At 43.8% G+C, this 22,906-nt stretch overlaps 1 protein-coding gene across 1 annotated transcript in view; it reads right to left on the bottom strand.

Annotated features, from left to right (window-relative positions):
* The window catches only part of LOC147727456 (bifunctional methylenetetrahydrofolate dehydrogenase/cyclohydrolase 2, mitochondrial-like), a 505,471-nt gene that overhangs the window by 312,691 nt on the left and 169,874 nt on the right, over nucleotides 1-22,906 (bottom strand). Inside the window, exon 4 of the mRNA XM_086963121.1 lies at nucleotides 18,171-18,323. Within this exon, the coding sequence (XP_086819247.1) occupies nucleotides 18,171-18,323 (153 nt within the window). The remainder of the gene's footprint in view (nucleotides 1-18,170; nucleotides 18,324-22,906) is intronic.

Below are 22,906 nucleotides of genomic sequence, written 5' to 3'. Positions count from 1 at the left end.
CCCAAGGAAAAGAAGAGTTACCTTCGTGGGGACCTACCAGTCGAAGGACCAGGGATCGCGAAGGAACCTCGAGCAGAAATGCTAGAAGCGGGCTCCCGGAACACTCGTGGAGTGTAGGCCCACAATCTTTGGTGCAGATGGTGCTCGGGGCTTGGAATACAAGTAGCCCAATGCATAGCATCGGGAAAGCTCGGGAAGTGGATGCAGTAGCAAATGTGCACAGTGTCCAGGAGGTCCGGTCGCACGTCACTCATGAGGGCTGTGGGTCTCAGCTTTGCTGGGATCTCGTGTAGGCCTCTGAGAAGTCTGGAAGACCATGGCCTGAGTTGCAAATACTTCGAGGTCCGGCGGGAGCCTCGGAAATGCAGCTTGGGAAGATGCTTCTTTGGTGCCTGTTTGACCCCAAGAGAGATTCTTAAGTCTTCTAGGGCCCGATTCACAGAATTAACTTAAGACAAAATCCTAAACTTACTACCATTTTGGTATTCACAGAAGGCACTTACTCATTTTGGTATTCACAGAAGGCACTTACTCCTTTAGGTATTCACAGAAGTTAGGAGTCCTTACTTTAGGACTCCTAAATGCCTTCTGTGAATACCGAAAGTCTTAAAATTAGGATTTTTCCCAGTTTAGTAGTAGTAAAGTTAGGACTCCTAACTTTAGGACTCCTAAATGGCTTCTGTGAATACCTAATATCGTAAAGTTAGGATTGTTCTCAGTTTAGGAGTAGTAAATTTAGGAGTCCTAACTTTACTACTCCTAAACGGAGAAAAATCCTAATTTTAAGACATTTTGGTATTCACAGAAGGCATTTAGGAGCCCTAAAGTTAGGAGTCCTAACTTTACTACTACTAAACTGAGAAAGATCCCAATTGTAAGACTTTTGGTATTCACAGAAGGCATTTAGGAGTAGAAAGTTAGGAGTTCTAACTTCTGTGAATACCGAAATGAGTAAGTGCCTTCTGTAAATACCAAAATGAGTAAGTGCCTTCTGTGAATACCAAAATGGTAGTAAGTTTAGGATTTTGTCTTAAGTTAGTTCTGTGAATCGGGCTCCTAGTCATGTAGAATGTCGACGTTCCAGGATATATGTTGAAGAGTTTCGTCCAGGTGTAATCTGAAGTCCTAAGGACTGAGGTCCCATACTTACACTAAGAAAGGCGGTTGGACATACTCTGGGGATCCACCTATGGGAGGGTCTGGGAAGAGGGGTGGTGACACCCATTCCCTTTGTCCAGTTTTGTGCCAGAGCAGGGGCTGACTGCCCCTGCAAACGGATTGAACTGAGATATGCACAGGGATACCAGGTGTGTCCCCAGCACTGTCTGAAAAGCATTCTCTGAATGCACCCACCCAGCCCCAATACACTAAAGCCTGTCTGGAAACTGGTTAGGTTACACCTCCATGTGACAGGAAGCCTATTGTCCAGGCCTCCCCTGCTAGAGTTTCATCCAGCAGCAGGAGGTCAAACCCATGTCTGTGGCTGCAGCATTCATTTTGTGATGCCAGGGCTCTTTTAAACTATTACCGGTTAGTTCAGTGTGTACATGTCTCTCCCTCTAGAAGGGTGGAATTCTACCCCTGCCGCCAGGACTGGCAGGGGGGGGGGGGTAGGATTCCTAAGTGTTTGACCCCAAACAGAACATGTTTCCATGCAGCCATTCTAAACTTAGCATTTACCGCAAGGTTATAATGCACTTAAGAGTATATGGTCTGGCTGCTTCAGACAGCTACAGAAAATAGATTCATAAAGCTGCAGATGACTCCTGCTCATGCATGGGCACCCTCTCACACAAAACCAAGCACTCAGCCTTCAGGATTGGTAAGGCCTGCCATAGGAGTGACTTAAAGGCAGATGTAGGTAACCTATATCTCAGTAGGGGGTGCATGCACCACCTTACCCAGGCTGCAGTAGCAGACCTGTGGTGCCATTTTGGAAGGCTTCCCAGGGCTGGCATAATACATGCTTCAGCCCCTAGTAGGCCTCTGGGGTACCTATGCCCTTAGTACGTAAGGTACCACATACCAGGCACTCACAAGGGTAACCCAGTAACCAATCTGGGGTGTACCTTAAGTACATGCAATTATTTTAGGGAGGAAGCAGCTAGGCTGGGGTCCTGGTTAGCAGGATCCCAGCCAAACTAATTCAAAAACCATCAAAACACCAGAAAACAAGTGGGGGCAACCATGCAGTCAGATTCCACCTTCCTACAGGGCGGATGGAGTGGGGCGGTAAGGAATCTATAACTAACCTATGTTTCTTACAGATATATCGTAACAGAAGGTAAGTAACTTGTTCATCTGAAAGAAACAATCAGTTACAGATTCCTTACCCTAGAATAGATACCCCAGCATCCCAGTGGGTCTGCAAACTAAGTTCACACCAGGAAGTCCTGGAGAATAGAATGGCCAAAGAAGCCGTCTCTCTGAACTTGGCTGTCCAGGCAGTAGTGTCTTGTGAACTTGTGCAGCGATACCGATGTAGCTGCCTGACAGATGTCATTAAGGGGGGGCTCCACGTCCCAAAGCATTGGTAGCTGCCGTTGCCCTGGCGGAATGGGTGCGCAACCCTACTGGAGGCTCCATCTTTGCCAAGGAATAACAAGCTTTGATGCAAAAAACAACCCATCAGGAAATGGTCCATTTGTGCACAGCCCAACCTTTTTTGGCGTCCACGTAGCCAAAAAAGAGCTGGTCATCCACCCGGAAATGTTCTGTGTGATCCAAGTAAAAGGAAAGCGCACGTTTTGGATCCAAACGGTGGACCCTCTCTTCTTCTTTGAAAGGATGCGGAGGCAGAAAGAAGGTAGGCAAAGTGATGCTCTGTCCAATATGGAAAGGAGTAACCACTTTGGAAAGGAAGGACGGACAAGTTCCAAGGACAACCTTGTCCGGATTAACAGTTAGAAAAGGAGTTAGAAGAAAGTGCTTGGAGCTCACTAACCCTGCGCGCAGAGGTGATGGCCACCAGAAAAACAGTTTCTGAGAGGACAGTTTTGTAGCGGCTCAAAGGGAGCACAAATCAGATATGTAAGAACCAAGTCCAAGTCCCACTGGGGCATTATGAAGGAAACAGGAGAAAAAACATGAGTAATGCCCTTAAGGAAGCGATTTACAACAGGGTGCTTGAAAAGAGAAGGCTGATCAGTAAGCCTAATGAAGGCTTAAATGGCAGAGGGGTAGCCCTTTAGAGTGCCCAGGGCTAAGCCCTGCTGGGCCAAAGAAAGGAGGAACAAGAGAACCTCAGAAAGAAGGACTGAAAGGGGATCCCTAGCCTTTGCTGTGCTCCGTGCCACAAATTTGTTCCATCTGCAGGCATATACCGTCTTAGTGGAGAGACGCCAGGCCGCCAAGATAACATCACAGAGGTAGGTCAAACTACGTCAACTACCACCACAATCTCCACACAAGGAGGTGGAGGCTGGGCAGGTTCGGGTGGAGGACCGTCCCCTTCCGCCACAACGGACGATCTTCCTGAAGAGGCAGTAAGATCGGAGGATTGATGGCCCTGTGTAGCAGCTCGGGATACCAGATGTTTTGTGCCCAATCCGGAGCCACAAGAATGACTTGGGCACGGTCACGCTTGATCTTCCTTAGCACTCTGGGCAGAAGTGGTATAGGCTGAAGATCGTATAGAAGACTGCAAATCCACTTGCGATAAAAAGCGTTGCCTAGCGAGTGCCGCCTTGGAAACTTCAAGCTCAGAATTGCTGACATTGTGCATCCTCTTTGGTGGTGAATAGATCTAATGAAGGCTCTCCCCACTGTCCCCACTCCGAGTGAAGACACCATTCGTTATCCATCATGTACCTGCGGCTGAGTTTGTCCGCCCAGGCGTTCAGTGAACCTGCCAGGTGTTGAACCACCAGAAATATGCCCTGATGTTCCAGCCATGTCCAGAGGCAAAGGTCCTCCTGACAGGGTCCATGACCCCACCCAGCCGTGTTTGTTGCAGTACCACATGGTGGTGATGTTGTACGTGAACACCTGCACTACTCTTTCCCGGACAGAAGGAAGGAATGCTTTGAGTGCAAGATGAATCACCTGATGCTCCAGAAGGTTGATGTGGAGCCGGAGACCAGAAGCCTCTGATCTAAACCTCCCCTATGCGGCCGACCCATCCCAGAAGTGATGCATCAGTCACCACTGTGAACTTTTGTTGGGGAAGGGAGAGGGATCTGCCGTCAACCCAATCCTGGTTTGTTAGCCACCACTGCAATTGCTGTGCAGTGCCGTCCGAGATCTGGACGCAATAAGACAGGTTCTCCTGATGTTGTGGCCACTGGAACTTCAGATCCCACTGCAGAGCCCGCTTATGCCATCTGGCGTGGTCCACCAACAGGAGGCAGGAGGCCATCAGGCCCAGTAGCTTGACAGTCATTCTGACCAAAACCTGGGAAAGACGCTGAAAGATTGGAGTAATTAGCCTGAATATCCCGGACTCGCTGTTCTAGAGGATAGACCCGAAACTGTGTTGAGTCCAGAACCGCTCCGATGAAGAGGAACTTCTGAGAGAGAGTAAGATGTGACTTCGGCACGTTGATGGAGAACCCCAGCGAATGCAGGAGGTATGCCGGAGTCTGGAGGTGGGAGACAACAGCCTGGGGCGAGCCCGCCTTCAAAAGCCAGTTGTCGAGACAGGACAAGACTAGAAACCCTGATCTGCGCAGATGAGCTTCGACCACCGCCATCACTCAAAGGGGCACTGGTAAGGCCAAAGGGGAGCATAGAAAACTGAAAATGCTTGTGGCCTACTGTGAACCACAGGTAACGCCTGTGGGCTGGCAGGATGGGGATGTGAAAATAAGTGTCCTGCAAGTCCAACGCTACCATCCAGTCTCCTGGGTCGAGGGCGGGCAGGACCTGAGCATCCGTCAACATTTTGAACTACTCCTTCCAGAGGAAGCGGTTAACGTTCCCGAGATTTAAGATAGGACGTAGGTCTTTGTCGTTCTTGGGCACCAGAAAGTCGGGGGAATAGCAACCACAACTCACTTCTGGGACAAGAACGTGCTTGATAGCTCCCTTGGCCAAGAGTGCCGAAACTTCCTGTTGGAGAAGGGCCAGATAATCCTCCGACATGCAATGGTACTGAGGAGGCATGGATGGAGGGGTAGTCTCAAAGGGGAGGGAGTAGCTCCTTTGGCCTATTTGCAAAACCCACATGTCCGACGTGATGGTGCGCTAGTGGGGGGAGGTGATGACGAATCCTGCCGCCCACTGGCGTTTGGTGGCCCTGAAAGGTTGGACTAGGAGGGGTTGGAGGCTGCTGCAGAGGGGCCCCCAGAACCACGGCGGTGGTTCCCGCGTCCCTGGCCGCACAGGGGCTGAACAGCTTGCTCTGGCCTGTGGCTCTAGGCGGGACGTGGCAGGGCACCCCTTCCGTAGCCGCTAAAGGCAGACTGCACAGGGCAGGTGGTGGAGAGGCCATTGGACCTGGACGTAGCCCAAGAGTCCTTACAGCGCTCCAGCGCTTAGTCTGCCTTGTCACCGAATAGGCAATGGCCATCAAAAGACATGTCCATAAGAGTGGATTGGACATCCTCTAAAAAAACAGTCGACCTCAACCAGGCGTAGCGCCGAAAGGCTACCAACATGGAAATCATCCAGCCTAGTGAGTCTGAGGTATCCAGCCCACAGCAGATGGTAAACTTCACTGTGTCTCTCCCTTTGGCAACTGCACTGGAGAGTACGGCCCGGACCTCCTCCGGGCACTGGGGTAGCACTTGCGCCACCGTATCCCACACAGAGTGTGTGTAATGGCCCAACAGACATGCAGTGTTTACCAACCGCAGTCCCAATCTGGAGGAAGAAAACATCTTCTTCCCAAGATGGTCCAGCTTTTTGGATTCCCTATCAGGTGGGGCGTTAGGGAATGTGCCTTTGGAGGTGGAGGCTTGGACCACCAAGCTCTCAGGGGTGTGGTGTTGAGAGAGAAAAGTGGGGTCACTCGGAACCGGGTGGTGGCGTCGGGCAATCATCCTATCCACAGAAGCCCCTGTGTTGGGCTCGACCAGGTGCCCAAAAGGATGTCGGTAAGGGCTTCATTAAATGGTAGCAGAGGCTCCATAGAGCTCACTGCCGGTTGAAGCACCTCTGTCAGGAAGTTAGTCCTGACTGCCACCGTAGGTAGCTCGAGGTTGAAGCCTCGGCTGCCTTACGCAACACCATGGCGTAAGACGCTCCATCCTTGGTAGCCACGGTAGGAGGAGACAACATGCCAAGGCCTGTTGAGGTATCCAAACCACTGGCTTCCCCCAGTTCCTCTCTCCAGTCCGGTTCATAGCCTAACTGGTGAGTTAAGGGTCCCCAGACCCCTCTCAGTCCTCCTCACCCTCCTCTGAAAGCCAATCTGGTCTAAAAGAGCCAGGGTAGAACATGGACACAAAATTACCCGTTGGCGCCGGATCAGGCGTTGATCGACGCTGGTCCGGCTCCGTGTCTCTATCGGGATGGAGGCCAGGGTCAACGCTGGCTTCCCCCAGACCCCTCCCAGTCCTCCTCACCCTCCTCTGGAAGCCAATCTGGTCTAAAAGAGCCAGGGTAGAACATGGACACAAAATTACCTGTCGGCGCTGGATCAGGTGTTGATGGACGCTGGTCCGGCTCCGTGTCTCTATCGGGATGAAGGCCAGGGTCAATGCAGGCTGGGGACACAACTGGCACTGGCTGTGGATGTGATGCCAGTGGATTCAGCACCAAGGGTGATGTATAAGCATTTGCGGATTTGCGGATTGGCAATCCGCAAAATTCGCAAATTCGCGCGAATTTGCGGATTTTGTTTTTTTGCGTGTTCGCGGGTATTCGCGAGGCGCTTTGCGTGTTCGCGGGTGTTCGTGAGGCGCTTTGCAATTTCACAGGTTTTTTTTTTTGCCTGCTTAATCACTGCCACCCTCTCGTTTTTTATGCCCATCTGCCCTCTGTACCACTTGTTTCTGTGCCCTTCTGCCCTCTGCCCCACTCATTTTTTGTCCCCTTCTGCCCTCAGCCCCACTTAGAATGGCGCCGGCAAGCTGCCAGCGCCATTCTAAAATAGCTAGAAATAGCTTTAACAGGAAGCACTAATAGATAAAGCCACGCAGGTGCTCCAGTTGAAGGTCAAATTAAGTTACACAATCATTAATCACCCCAAGTTTGGGGTGATTAATGATTGTGTAACTGAATTTGAGCAGCACCTGCTTTACTTTATCTATTAGAGCTTCCTGTTGAAGCTGACTTTTGTAACTATTTTAGAATGGCTCTGGCAGCTTGCCGGCGCCATTCTAAAATAGTTATAAAAGTCAGCTTGAACTTTTGACCCAATCCGTTCCGTTCGCGGATTTTCATTCGCGGATTTTGCGGGAAATTCGCGAATCTCGCGGATTGCGAATTTACCGAAAATCCGCAAAATCCGCGAGCGGAATGGATTTTACGCTCATGCTTAGTGGTGTAATGAGGTCGACCGGCGGCGATCCTGATCCAGGCCTGGATCCAAGGGGAGCCTGAGGTGCCGGGGCTGGAGCTGCTGGCGTTGTAGGCCCAGGGCCCCCAGGCGAGTCCGCAGGGCCCGAAGGCACGCCGCGGAGTCGGGCTGCCCAAAGATGGCATGCATTACTTCGTAAAATTTGCAAAGCTGGGCAGGGGTCCTTCGGCTCCCCAGAAGGGAGGGAAACCCGAAGTCGGCCCTTCGGGCTCCGCACGTGGAACCAAGGGAGAGGCACCACCCGCATCCCTTGTCATGTCACCCAACAGATGGGGAGAAGTCGAAGAGCGGCAATGCTTCTTCGACTTCTTCTAATGCTTCGACTTACCTGACCGACTGACGCCACCTTTTGATGCGCAGGGGTACTGCTGACAAAAAACTTTCCGGATCCAGTCTGATGCCTGGGAGTAATTCTAATTTAAGGAATCTATAACTAACTGATTCTTTCAGATCCCTTATTTAAACATGTTCTTGGATGGATTGGTACTTAAATTGGGCCCGGGGTGTCCGACCTAAGTTGATGACTCATTTCCATCAAGATTAAGAAAATATTTTGCCTTCTTTTTTCCAGCACCTTTTACCCATGAAGAAGAGGCCGGGCATACACTGGATGTTTAAGGGCTGTGAAAAGTGTCCAGATCACAATACTGTAGACAATATGATCGTTTGTAGATTTTGGTGTTTTTTGTCATGGGCAGAAAACTTCTGAAAAAACTCTAACCAGAGGGATTCAATTATTGGTTTCTATTGCCTATGCTTTAAAAGATCCAGCTCTACCAGGTGCCGTACAGGGTAGATCCACCAGAGGGATCCAAGTCTCCTGGGCAGAGTCTTGGGGGCTTCTGGTACTGATATATTTAAAGCTGCTACGTGAGCCACACCATTTACTTTTCTCTCCCACTACAGACTGGATGTAGACAATTTTGAATCCATTAATTTTGATACCTGAGCATTGACAGCTGAGATACCCTAAAGATTTGCATTTCCTTATTTCTTGAATTAAAAAGGTTTGTCTTGTTTCATTTGGGAGTGGTTTATTGTGTCTCAGGGAATCGGGTTGTACTTGTTCAGCTCTGGAATATCATCATAGTATACGTAGTGGTATGAGAAAATGGGTTGAGGAAGAAATGACTCAATTACTTACCGGTAAATCTTCATTCCTTCAAATACCCTTTTTCTTGCACCAATATTTACTCTATGAGGACCCCAATATGATTCTAGCCCTCTGAATATGAGATGCTTAAATGAGCACGTTTTCCTAACAGATTCTATATGAATTATATAGTTTGTAGTGAGATGTATTTGGCAGCTGCTTGATTATTTTGTAAATCTAATGTTTGCAGTGTCAATCAGACCTCTTAATATCAACTACTATCAACACCTTAAGTTTGTGAATACAGGTCCCCCTGCATATCATATAACTGTTCTTCGTCTCATCTTGGTATTGATACTCTTATGAAAAAAAAAAAATCATTGAGGTCAGCTACTGTATACATTGTAATGTTATTTATATAATAACAAGAGAAATCTTCTGCTGGCTTTACTAAAACTGGACTATTGTGTTCATTTTATTATTAGTTTTATTACTGTTATATTTGACTTTTTTCAGGTTTTTAAACAATACATTTAAAAGTAGAGTGTGAATTCTTTACAATTTTTTTTAGAACCTAGCGATTGAGTTTGTTACCTATTTCACAAAGCTGACAAAGCAAGTGCTTACTCATGAAACACGTGTGCTGAATTAATGGACAAAATATATTAAATTGGAAGATCGATTAAAAATGAATGATTCGAAAATGCTGGCATGGCTGGACAGGAGAGGGCATCACAAGGACTGTGGGAGAACCCACAGTTAAGGGAATGCACAGCTCTAAGACAAAATGTCTAAATCACAGTTTTCAATAACAGTGTGTTGTTCATAAGAAATGCTCTAAGGCAACCAATTATTCATTTCATCTCCTGTTGTTTTACTGATATAGCATTATGCAAATCACATTACATGAAGCATTATTAACATGTACAGAAACAATATAGACTGTCCTTGTCTATTTTCAAAATAATATTAAACAAACAATAAATTTTAGTCATTTCCATGCGACTAGGATAACATAACATCCTTTGATCATAGGTCCCAATGCATTTCGGGTTACGTGAAACCCTTCGTCAGGGCAGTGAGTTTGAAAATGGAAATCTTCACATTCAATGTCGCCACTGAAAATCAAACACAACAACATGCAGTAAGAATACTGCTCAGCTAATAGGATTTGCACCCCAGGTTGTGCACTGAAAGGAAAAGTGTAGGCTAGAGACCAAAGTAGATACATGCTATTGATAAAAGGGATGTGCTCTCAAATAAACAGAATGAGAAAGTAAAGAACCTCAGCCGGTAGAGTCAGACTGTAAAGCCTTGCCTGTACCTTCCAATGCGTGCTGGCCGGGACAGGCAGTCTGATACTGGGTATCGCTGTGGTCTGGGCAATATCTGTGGTAAAAACAAGGCAATGCTAAAAGAAAAACTCTAACCAATGAGCGTTTCCTAAGTGGGGGAAGATAAAAGATGTGTATATGTACACAAAAAGCTTACCGGAAAATGGCCCTGGGGGGAGTATAGTAAATCCGGTGATGGATAGTTCTGCAGCTACCCAGAGTGGGAAAACGTGAGACGTTCCTCTGTCATACACAAGATGCGAGGCTCGTAGCTGTAAGGGTAAATAAGGGCGGACGCGGGGTTAGTGTCCTCCGTATAGACAATAGTAGCTGTAGACCGAAGTCTAAATGGAAATGGAGTGAACATACCCGAAACGCGCTGAGTCCTCGGTGTGCTGGCTCCGTGAATCGCGGCGATACTGAATGATATCCAGAATGCTGTGCGCGGAAGGGGAAGGTTCCATAAAAGCAAACTGAGGAGGTCTATGTATGGCGGAAAACGACCCAAATGTAAAAAACGATGGTGAAAACGGAGGTAAAAACGGAAGTCTCAAGTGTTGGGAGAAATGGGATTCTAAGTACTATGTTCCTTGGAATTGCCTAAAAGTAAAGCAGAAGCGACCACCCAAAAATAATATAGAAAATGCAAAGATTAAAAAATTAAAAAATAAATAAATAAACGTGTGTGGAGAAAAGTAATTAAAACAATGGGTGCCCAAGCAAAAAAGTCTAGGAGTAGATGAAACAGCTCAAATGGGTGCAAATCCTGTACAATGTCAAACTATACAAAATGCGTTATAGAAAACATAACATCTCGTAATGGTCATTAAGCCCATTTGGGGCTAACGTTCTCAATGTTTTTATCCAATGTGTTTCCCTTCGGGCCAGTGTGATGTTAATGTCTGTGCCTGACACCTTTTTGACTCTTTCTAAGATAGTGAACCGTATTTGCGGTATAGTGTGTCCCGCCTTGTCCCAGTGTGTTGCCAGTGGGGATGTGGTGTTTTTGTTCCGGATACGGCTCTTGTGCTCTATGATGCGTGTCTTAATCTTTCTGCTGGTTCTGCCTACGTACACAAGGCCACATGGGCATTTGATTGCGTATATCACTTCTTCAGTGTTGCAATTGGACGTGTGGTGGAGTTTCAGTTTAATACCCGTTTGTGGATGCATAAAAATGTCTCCGTGGATTACATTGCTACACTGCCCGCAGTTGGAGCATTTTGTCATTCCCTTGAAACCTCCTGTGGGTTTATCTTCTTGTGCTTTCAAGATTTCCCGAAGATTCTTTGCTCTTTGGTGAGCAAATAATGGAGGTTCTGAAAAGATACTTTGAAAATCCGGTTCGTTTTCGATGATCTCCCATCTTTTCTTGATAATGGTTTTTATAAGAGGAGCTTGTGTGGAATGTTTCAGTACAAATACCTCTCTGCGCGATAATGTTTTTACGGAGGCTTGTAATAAGTCCTTCCTCAGTTTCTTTTCCACTTGTGCCTCAGCTTGATCAAGTATTTCTACTGGGTATCCTCTTGTTTGATATTTGCGTTTTTGTTCTTGAATCTTGTCTATGCATTGTTGGTTATCGGAGGTGATCCTTTATAGACGCATAAACTGGGAATTTCAATGTCCAAAAAGTGTATCTTGTTTTCTTGGATGTTGTAGGTGAATTGAATCTACAACATCCAAGAAAACAAGATACACTTTTTGGACATTGAAATCCGGAAGACTGCCACAGGCTTGAGTACATCGGTCTATACAAAACCCACAGATGTAAACAGTGCACTGCACTTCACCAGTGCACATCCATTCTCTCTCAAGAAACACTTACCAATCTCCCAGTTTATGCGTATAAAAAGGATCACCTCCGATAACCAACAATGCATAGACAAGATTCAAGCACAAAAACGCAAATATCAAACAAGAGGATACCCAGTAGAAATACTTGATCAAGCTGAGGCACAAGTGGAAAAGAAACTGAGGAAGGACTTATTACAAGCCTCCGTAAAAACATTATCGCGCAGAGAGGTATTTGTACTGAAACATTCCACACAAGCTCCTCTTAGAAAAACCATTATCAAGAAAAGATGGGAGATCATCGAAAACGAACCGGATTTTCAAAGTATCTTTTCAGATCCTCCATTATTTGCTCACCAAAGAGCAAAGAATCTTCGGGAAATCTTGAAACCACAAGAAGATAAACCCACAGGAGGGTTCAAGGGAATGGCAAAATGCTACAACAGCGGGCAGTGTAGCAATGTAATCCAAGGAGACATTTTTATGCATCCACAAACGGGTATTAAACTGAAACTCCACCACACGTCCAATTGCAACACTGAAGAAGTGATATACGCAATCAAATGCCCATGTGGCCTTGTGTACGTAGGCAGAACCAGTAGAAAGATTAAGACACGCATCATAGAGCACAAGAGCCGTATCCGGAACAAAAACACCACATCCCCACTGGCAACACACTGGGACAAGGCGGGACACACTATACCGCAAATACGGTTCACTATCTTAGAAAGAGTCAAAAAGGTGTCAGGCACAGACATTAACATCACACTGGCCCGAAGGGAAACACATTGGATAAAAACATTGAGAACGTTAGCCCCAAATGGGCTTAATGACCATTACGAGATGTTATGTTTTCTATAACGCATTTTGTATAGTTTGACATTGTACAGGATTTGCACCCATTTGAGCTGTTTCATCTACTCCTAGACTTTTTTGCTTGGGCACCCATTGTTTTAATTACTTTTCTCCACACACGTTTATTTATTTATTTTTTTATTTTTTAATCTTTGCATTTTCTATATTATTTTTTGGTGGTCGCTTCTGCTTTACTTTTAGGCAATTCCAAGGAACATAGTACTTAGAATCCCATTTCTCCCAACACTTGAGACTTCCGTTTTCACCTCCGTTTTCACCATCGTTTTTTACATTTGGGTCGTTTTCCGCCATACATAGACCTCCTCAGTTTGCTTTTATGGACCCTTCCCCTTCCGCGCACAGCATTCTGGATATCATTCAGTATTGCCGCGATTCACGGAGCCAGCACACCGAGGACTCAGCGCGTTTCGGGTATGTTCACTCCATTTCCATTTAGACTTCGGTCTACAGCTACTATTGTCTATACGGAGGACACTAACCCCGCGTCCGCCCTTATTTACCCTTACAGCTACGAGCCTCGCATCTTGTGTATGACAGAGGAACGTCTCACGTTTTCCCACTCTGGGTAGCTGCAGAACTATCCTTCACCGGATTTACTATACTCCCCCCAGGGCCATTTTCCGGTAAGCTTTTTGTGTACATATACACATCTTTTATCTTCCCCCACTTAGGAAACGCTCATTGGTTAGAGTTTTTCTTTTAGCATTGCCTTGTTTTTACCACAGATATTGCCCAGACCACAGCGATACCCAGTATCAGACTGCCTGTCCCGGCCAGCACGCATTGGAAGGTACAGGCAAGGCTTTACAGTCTGACTCTACTGGCTTAGGTTCTTTACTTTCTCATTCTGTTTATTTGAGAGCACATCCCTTTTATCAATAGCATGTATCTACTTTGGTCTCTAGCCTACACTTTTCCTTTCAGTGCACAACCTGGGGTGCAAATCCTATTAGCTGAGCAGTATTCTTACTGCATGTTGTTGTGTTTGATTTTCAGTGGCGACATTGAATGTGAAGATTTCCATTTTCAAACTCACTCCCCTGACGAAGGGTTTCACGTAACCCGAAATGCATTGGGACCTATGATCAAAGGATGTTATGTTATCCTAGTCGCATGGAAATGACTAAAATTTATTGTTTGTTTAATATTATTTTGAAAATAGACAAGGACAGTCTATATTGTTTCTGTACATGTTAATAATGCTTCATGTAATGTGATTTGCATAATGCTATATCAGTAAAACAACAGGAGATGAAATGAATAATTGGTTGCCTTAGAGCATTTCTTATGAACAACACACTGTTATTGAAAACTGTGATTTAGACATTTTGTCTTAGAGCTGTGCATTCCCTTAACTGTGGGTTCTCCCACAGTCCTTGTGATGTTCTAACATGGGAAATTAGGGTAATTTTCCCACTGGGAACAGCACGCACCTTCCTTACATACCCACAAAATATCCTACCTAAAATTTAGAAATTAACTAACTGTTTACATACAGGTGTGCACCTGCATCCCCCCAACATTGTGGACAGGAGAGGGGGCAGTAACAGAGGTATACAGAGACTTTACACGCATGACGGTCACTTACAGACACACCCTGAGCAAATAGTACACACCCTGGCACGTCACTTTCAGGAGATATATACCCCAGAACGAGACGTCACTGCACAAACGGCGACAATTTCACTCGAAAATATTACCATCCCCACGCTTACACAAGAGGCACAGCAAGAACTAGAAATTGACCTGTCGGAAGATGAAATCCAATTGGCGATACACACTTTGCAATCCGGTAAGGCACTGGGCCCCAACGGACTGCCTGTAGAGTGGTATAAAGCAGTGGCTCCTATGCTAAGCAAATTGTTGCTAAATATGTATACCGAAAGCATTGAAAGGGCGGTACTACCGCTTGACCAGCGTACTGCCACTATAGTGGCTATACCTAAGCCGGATAAACCACCGACTGCATGCACCTCCTACCGCCCAATATCATTAATTAACGTGGAGGCTAAAATCCTAGCTAAGATTCTGGCCAGCTGTCTGACACAACACCTGCACACACTGATACACCCTGATCAGTCGGGCTTCATGCCCCACAGGAGTACAGAAATGAATCTCAGGAGGGTCCATGGGGTGTTGGCACATGCGCACCTTATTGCTGAGCAGGCGGTGATCCTTTCCCTTGATGCCAAAATGGCGTTCGATCTAGTGGAATGGGAATATCTATTTGCAGTGCTTAATCGTATGGGCTTTGGACCGAAATATATTGCATGGGTGCGACTACTATACACATCACCGGTAGCACAGGTTGTGGCGAATGGACACATTTCAGCATCGTTCCCACTGAAGCGAGGGACTAGACAGGGATGCCTGTTGTCTCCCCTGCTCTTTGCCCTGGTGCTTGAACCACTGGCAATCCTGATTCGAACAACGCCACTATTTCGAGGTATCACGTGGGAAGAGGGGTGGGAAGATAAGATCTCCCTATATGCTGACGATATGCTCATCTACATGGTTGACCCTAATAACGGGATCCCTGCTCTGTTGCACCTCTGTAACACACACAGGAACTCGTCGGGTTACACCCTGAACTGGTCTAAGTCGGTGGTGTACGCGCTCAGGGGCCCGGAGCCATTGTTACGGGAGGACTGCCCTTTGGCCTTAACAACAACCTCCTTTAAATACTTGGGTATTTTCATCACGAATAATGCCACTGACTTCTTTGACACAAACTTAAAGCCACCTATGGAACGCCTACGTGCAGACGTTAAATACTGGGCGACTTTGCCCCTGACCCTCCTAGGGCGGGCGGCTCTGTATAAAATGATGGCACTCCCTAGATTTCTATATGTGCTGGAAAATACCCCTTATTTGGTTGCACCGCGCTATTTTAAGCAAATTTCAGCGCTGGTCTCCAGCCTACTCTGGAATAATGGCCCGGCACGTATAGCGCATGACAAACTGGTGAAAAGTTGGTATGAGGGAGGGATTGCACTACCCAATGTCCAATTATACTACTGGGCGGCTCAACTTAAGATAAACAATCAATGGGTCCACGCCCCACGAGAGGACCCAGCATACAAAGCGGATTGGTCTCAGCTGGGGACAGATGGCATGCTCTCAGTTTTATATAACAAGTCCCAAGTTAGAAAACTAATTGGCCCGACACAGCACACAGCGGCACTGTGGCATGAAGCACAAACACAGCCGTGTAGGGAAACTCACCAAATTGAGGCCACTGTGGGATGCAAAATCACTGGGTAACCTCAGATTGTGCAAAGGATTCACGCAGTGGGATCTCCACGATAGGGGACATGTGGGAGAAAGGCACAGTGATTGCGTTTTCGCAACTCCAACAGCAATACGGTTTAGGCCCCAATGAGACGTTCAGGTACGTGCAGATACGTCACGCACTACTCCAAGCAATCCCACCAGACACTGACCTACCAGAATCTTCACCACTAGAAGATAGACTACTGACAGACTTTATGCCGCAGAGTGCAACTTCTCTCACATATAAAAAGTTAGTTAACAACCTGGCAGACCCCACATTACAACTTAAAGAGAAATGTGTGGGGGAAATAGAAGAGGTAGATGAATCGGAATGGAATGAAGCGCTTGCCTCACCGAGAGAAGTAGGCATATCGGCGAAATTCAGATTAGTGCAACTCAAAATTCTGCACCGAGTTTACTACACTAGAACGCTACTTCACAGGATACAAAGGGCACCACACCCATTCTGCCTTAGGGGTTGCGGGGAAGAAGGGAATCTGTTCCACACCCTATGGGAATGCCCGCAGATACAAGAATTCTGGAAGCAAATTATGCGCACTGTCTCCCAAGCCCTTAAGACATCTGTCCTGCCTGAACCTCGAAAGTGTCTGTTGAACATTTGGGACCCCAATGATCTGGACAGGTATGGACTGTTGTGGGTCACACTAGCCATTACAGTAGCCAAGAGGGACATTGCACAAAAATGGGGTGTTCCAGAACTACCTACAGCGGCTCGATGGGCCAGAAATATGGACTTGTTGATGGTGACGGAAAGGGCGGTGTATGTGCTTAGGGCTTGCCCCCGGAAGTGGAACAAAATCTGGGCTCCTTGGAATTCTTATTGAGGGGAAATCTGTGAACTCTTGCCAGAAAACGAAGATCTAGACTCTGAGGGGGAGGATGAGTAGAGGAGTGGGTATTTGGTTCTCTCATGCACCGGACTGTCGCACGACGGTGGCTTAAGCATAAACCAAATTGTAATTAAAGAAGATGGCTAATGAGTGTTGAACTGTATAGAAGACATACTGTAAGTGATGACAAATAGTTGGGTTTTCTTTCTTTTATTGTCATTAAATCATTTTCTTACATAATATTGAACATGATTTGAGGGCTAGAGGAATATACCGTATATAATATGAGACAGATAAGTTATGATCAAACTACTATGTTAAAGACAATTGAGGTGACACCTCAGTGTAACTGTTGGGATTACATTTAACAGATGTTAAAGTACGCACTACCATACTGTACTTCCGGTTTATTACTGCACAGAACAAAGATGAATCCTATTTGCAATATTGTACATGTCACTAATGCCTTCATGTCAATAAAGATTTTCAAAAAAAAAAATGAATGATTCAAAAAAACGAATTTGAAAGAAGTTAGATTCATTAATAGTTTTTTCATTGGTATACAGTTCATCCCCTCAATCGAATTTGCATGTAATGGTCATTGGCATGTTTGTTAATTGTTCATTACCAGCAATAACATGATCTCATTGATTAGAATGATTTAATGGAGGGGGAGGGAGTGGTGAGAAATCATGCATCATGAAGAATAAAATACCAGCCAGCATACGTATTACACCACTAGACTCAATACAAGCGAGCAGCATATTACTCATATATTCCTTACATTAGCTTTGATATTGCCTTCCATGCAACTACTGAAGAGTATGTGTTTGCACGAAATTAGAAGCTGCTTACTGATGTGTTTATTATTATTGTGACAATGTTATTTTTGTACATTAATTGTACATTATCAGCAACAACATGATCATTCTGATTAGAAGGAAGAACAGAGAAATGGCTTAATTGGTTGAGTTGAGGTTGATGAGAAATTATTCACTATAAGCAATAAAATACAGCAAGCATGCATAAAAAGAATACTGCAAGACACCATGATGGAGGTCCCCTATTTGACTTGTAATGTCCTTATACAGTAGAATGAACAACGCTGCATTCATTACTATTGGTAGCAGTATAAGTTTTATTATAATATAATTCACAAAATAAAATCAACATATTTTCATATAAAAAACAAAACATCTATCAATCACCACAAACAACAATATATTGCCTCAACATAAAGTTAACATTTAAATATAACTGCATTTGCTTTACAGAACAAATCAAACTCTAATAAAGACAATAAATTGACAGCAAACACACAAAAAACAATACTGCATACCATATTTTTAGTACTGACAAAACTAATGATGAAATAAAAATCTGTACAAGACTGGAGTTTTACAATCATTGTAAAAAGGGAAACGTTTATGAGATTGAAAAAGCCAAGTCAATAGATTGTGTACTAAGTACTGTCATTTCTTTCATACCTGTTCTTTTGATTATTTCCCACACAGCACCAGCAGTTGCAGGAATGACAGAATACTGATCAAGACAAAGTCTGCCAATATTGATAATATGAAATCCATCGACATCCTTATCAGGTGCAACTGCATTGCATATTGTCCTCTCGTCTATATGTTCTGAAATGTTTAAATCACACAAAAAAATGTTAGTTGTTTCCCTTTTTTGACAATTGCAGAGCATTATCAGATTTTGAAGACGGCTTGGAAGTCACTTGATCTAGCTACCACTTCTTTAAGTACAGCATTGAGCAACTCTATCAATTCAAACTTGTTGTTTATTTATTTTTAATTAAACACATTTATATGGAACAAACCTAATCACAAAAGCAGCAGAGCACTTTTCAAGTAAAAAGAAAATACAATGAAAATTAGAGGATAGTGATGGATATTAAATATGACAATGTCAACTGCGGGAGTGGGCTAGACTGGGCAAAGCTAGGGGCAGTGTGGGAAAATCTGAGTCTTATAGCTGAGTTCTGAGAGGGTAGGTCCTTAGGAAGCCCTTGCAGATAATTTTTTTTAAAGTTGGTTCTTCAGGTTTCGCCTGAAATATAACAGGTTTTCACTGAGTCTGAGGTCCTCGGGTTAATTGTTTCATAGTTCCGGAGCAAGAAATTAGAATGCTTGGTTCAGTATTCTATTATTAATTCCTTTAATATCAGGATGTTTACTATCAGTATGATTTACATCTGATCCTTTATTTTTTGCAGTGACGGTACATTTGCTTCTCAAGTAGAAGAGCAGACCTAAGTTTAGATTTTAGAGGTACTGGCAAGCCATCTTAGCATGTGTTCTGGAATCCAGCAGAAGCCACTTGTGACATCACATGATGAGGGTGGTACTGACAGATTTCATTGCGCTCCTGACAAGATAGATGACTGCATATACGATGGCTTGGAGGTAGGATACTTATATTTTGAGATGGGGTGAAAGAACTGGGAATAGTTATGAGAATCAGTCTCAGTTCTGCTCCAATATGGAGAGCCCAGCATGAACTGTGAGAGAAGGTACCCTCCAGTTGGGAATACAAGCAACCCTATGCCAGGTTTAACCTACTTAGGTCTCATCAGTGAGGTACAGCTTGAGTCCTTTAGCACACTGAGCACAGGACTGACATCTGGGCATACCTGGTGAAATTAGGGCATCTACTGAAAAATAAAACAAGTTGAGGGAAGGAATGCTTGAACTAATTTCAGCCACTGCCATTCACTCAGGTCCACATTCCAAACAATTGTTTTGTGCCAATAGGGCCATTCTAAAGAAAGATTCACCTGATGCAAATGAATAGGAGCGCTCCAGGCTATGAACCGGGATGTGACCCCGAGGATCTTACTATTATCTGAGATTAATTCAAGCATTCCATTCACCACTTTTTGAATTTTCTTTCTGACACCCTATGTGTAATGGGTATGCCCATATGGGGGTCATGTGCTCACTATGCCAATGCTTAACTACCTGAATGCTGGCATAATCCCTTTAGGATTAAGAATTAGGAACATCCCGGGGTTGTTTGTAGATATAAAAGCATTCTTACACAAATGAAGTATGATAGCCAGTAGGTGCTCCAGAGACCTGATGATTCTTATTATAGCAACATCCAAAGAGCTAGCCTCAGATATAAAAAAGGAAATAGAGGAGCTAGAAAATAAAATAAAAACTTCTACTATAATAGCGGAAGCTGATAAACAACTTGAAGCTTTAAACAAAGATATTTTATCCTTTGCAGAATATCTTACAAAAAGAAAACAAGTAAAATTCGCAAAGGATAAAAGGTTCTATACTTTAGAACGTACCTATCCTTACTTAGGAGATAGTTTTTATGAAAAAACGACTATCAGCAAGGAGAAGTGGCCCATAATCAGCAAAGAATAAATAACTTTTCAGATTCTTCAGATCCTGATTCTGATAGTGATTCCAATTATCAAGAAGAGGGCCATTACAATCCCCAAAATGGACGTAGAAATATACGTCAGCCTTTTTTAGGATATCGAGGAGCAAAACGGGGGAGTCAGAGAGTGCGATTCCAACCCCCCTCCCGAGGTCACCATCAAATATACCAACATCCTATGGAACCCCAACATTATCTGGAAACTCGAAGCAGACAATATCAAAGGCAATGGATGTAATACCCATCTTCAACCTTTCAAAACATAATTTAGAGTCATCAGATATATCTTTGCTTATGAAAGGCCTAACATTTGTTCCACATACCAATGTGAACATATTTGAACTTTATCAAGACTTGCATTCCTTTTTTAGGAAAATAAGATTACAAAAATTATTTTTGGATAGCGTCGACATAAATCAGGACAGCAGAACTAATAACATCGTATCTCTACCCTCCACATTCACCCCATCACTGGACCAACTTGGCCCTGAGATGGCGATGTTTGAAAAAGTTGTTTTAACAAAATTGGAACAATCGCTTAGATATGTGCCTAAACCTAGATACAACATTTCCAAGGAAGAATACAACTCTTTGAACAATTTAAAAAACAACAAATCCATTGTAATAAAGAGCAGCGACAAAGGAGGCGGCATTGTCCTCATTGATTCAAATACATACGAGACAAACATGTTGAGTATGTTAAATGACCATCTTTTTTATGAAAAAATTACTAGCAATCCTACAGATAGGGTTATTAAAAAAATTCAACAAATTACAAGAAAAGCCTTAGACAGAAAGATAATTAATCAAAAAGAATATGATTGTCTGAATAAATCGCAAGGAAAAATAGCATGCATTTATGGGCTGCCAAAAATGCAAAAAAAACAAGATCCACCATATCGCCCCATTGTATACACCATTGCCACCCCTACAGAAGCTTTATCTAAATATGTAGACAACATTTTTAGACCTTACATCCCATTGACCCCCTCATATATTAAGGATACTGGGGACATGATTTCCAAGGTTGAACATCTACCATTCAATGGAGGTAGTGACCTATTGGTCACTCTTGATGTTGAAGCTTTATATAGTAACATCCCGCAAAAAGGTGCACTAGAGGCCACTATGTGGTTTATTGATTTGCATCAAATACCATGCAATACACATTTTATTATTGAATGTCTTTCAATAGCATTACAAGAAAATGTTTTTCAGTTCGGGGACCAAATGTATAAGCAAACGAAAGGCGTGAGCATGGGGGCAGCCATGGCTCCGTCCATAGCTAATATATATATGGCCCTTTTCGAATCTCGCCACATACAAAATGAGATGGCCCCATTCTTTGAGTCTGTTTCCCATTGGTACAGGTTCATTGATGACATTTTCTTCATCTGGACCAATGGGGAACAGACTCTGGGCGAATTTTTAGAATGGATTAACCTTGCAGATGAAAATCTGCGATTCACTGCTCATATTAATGCTACTCAGGTAGAGTTCTTGGACATATATATTAGAAATCATTCTAACAAACTAGAAGTAGACTTATATTCCAAGCCCACAGCTAGGAATACACTGCTCCACTTTTCAAGCTATCACCCGAGGAACCAAAAAGACGGCATTCCTTTTTCACAATTTCTCAGAGTAAGGAGAAATTGTACTAACATCAAGGACTATGACATACAATCTGTAAAAATGAAGCAAAAATTCCTCGAAAGAGGATATCCGGATCGCCTTGTGCGTGAGGCGTACAAAAGGGCTCGATATTATGATCGAGATGCTCTTCTAAGATCAAATAGAGAAATTCAGGAACCAAAATTGGTCTGTGTTACAAAGCACTCTACACTAAACGCCACAATTAGACAAATAATAAATGCAAATTGGCATTTATTAAACATAGAACCATCAAAAACAAAACTCAAGAAGCCAATGTTTGCACATCGGCGTAATAAGAACTTGAAAGATTTAGTGGTAAGATCAAGATATACTGGAGCTATCGCTAAGCCTGCGTTTATCCAAAAATCTATACATGGAGCAAACCCTGTAAAAGGTACCTCAAGATGTGGGTCATGCCATTCACGTGATGGTATTATACCAGGGGAAACCTTTACATTTAATGATTATGACATCCAAGCGAATGATCTTTGGACATGTAATACCTGCAATATAGTCTATCTAATTCTATGCCCATGCAATTTGGGATATGTAGGCGAAACCTCACGAGCAATAAAAACTCGTTTAACAGAACACAGATCTGCGATTAAAACTCAGAAACTAGCAGCCCCATTAGTCAGTCATTTTTTAGAATTCCGACATGCTTCATCTGAAATTAGATGGCGTATATTGGAAAAGATCCAAACTCCAAATGCGAAGGGAGGAGAAAAGATAAGGAAAAAGAGAGAAGCCTTCTGGATTTTTACTTTAAAGACCTTTTCCCATGGTTTAAATAATGAATTACCATGGGAAAATGCAATTCTGTGATATTAAATAAAATTTAAATTTGATTCTGAATAAATTCCAGCTAATGCTCGATAATAGGCTTTATAATTTGAACACGTTCCCTCATTCTGTACAAATGAACGCAAAATAATTCTTTAGTTTCTAAATGTATAAACTTTACGGAGTTATCTTAATATGTACATAAATCTATATCTGTATACAGAAATTAAACAGGCGATAGCCATCCCTAATAAATCTACCATCCGGAATTAGGGCATTTCCCTTTAAGAAACTCTGACAGCTATCTTCAATAAGCCTACTATTCGAAATTAGGATATTTCCCTTTAAGAAACCAGTAATCTTGGTACCCAAA

The sequence above is a fragment of the Lissotriton vulgaris genome, chromosome 3_1 (genome assembly GCF_964263255.1).
Source record: "Lissotriton vulgaris chromosome 3_1, aLisVul1.2, whole genome shotgun sequence".
NCBI classification, from domain to species: domain Eukaryota; kingdom Metazoa; phylum Chordata; class Amphibia; order Caudata; family Salamandridae; genus Lissotriton; species Lissotriton vulgaris.
Note: the sequence above shows the minus strand (reverse complement) of the source record. Positions and strands in the feature narration are given on the sequence as shown.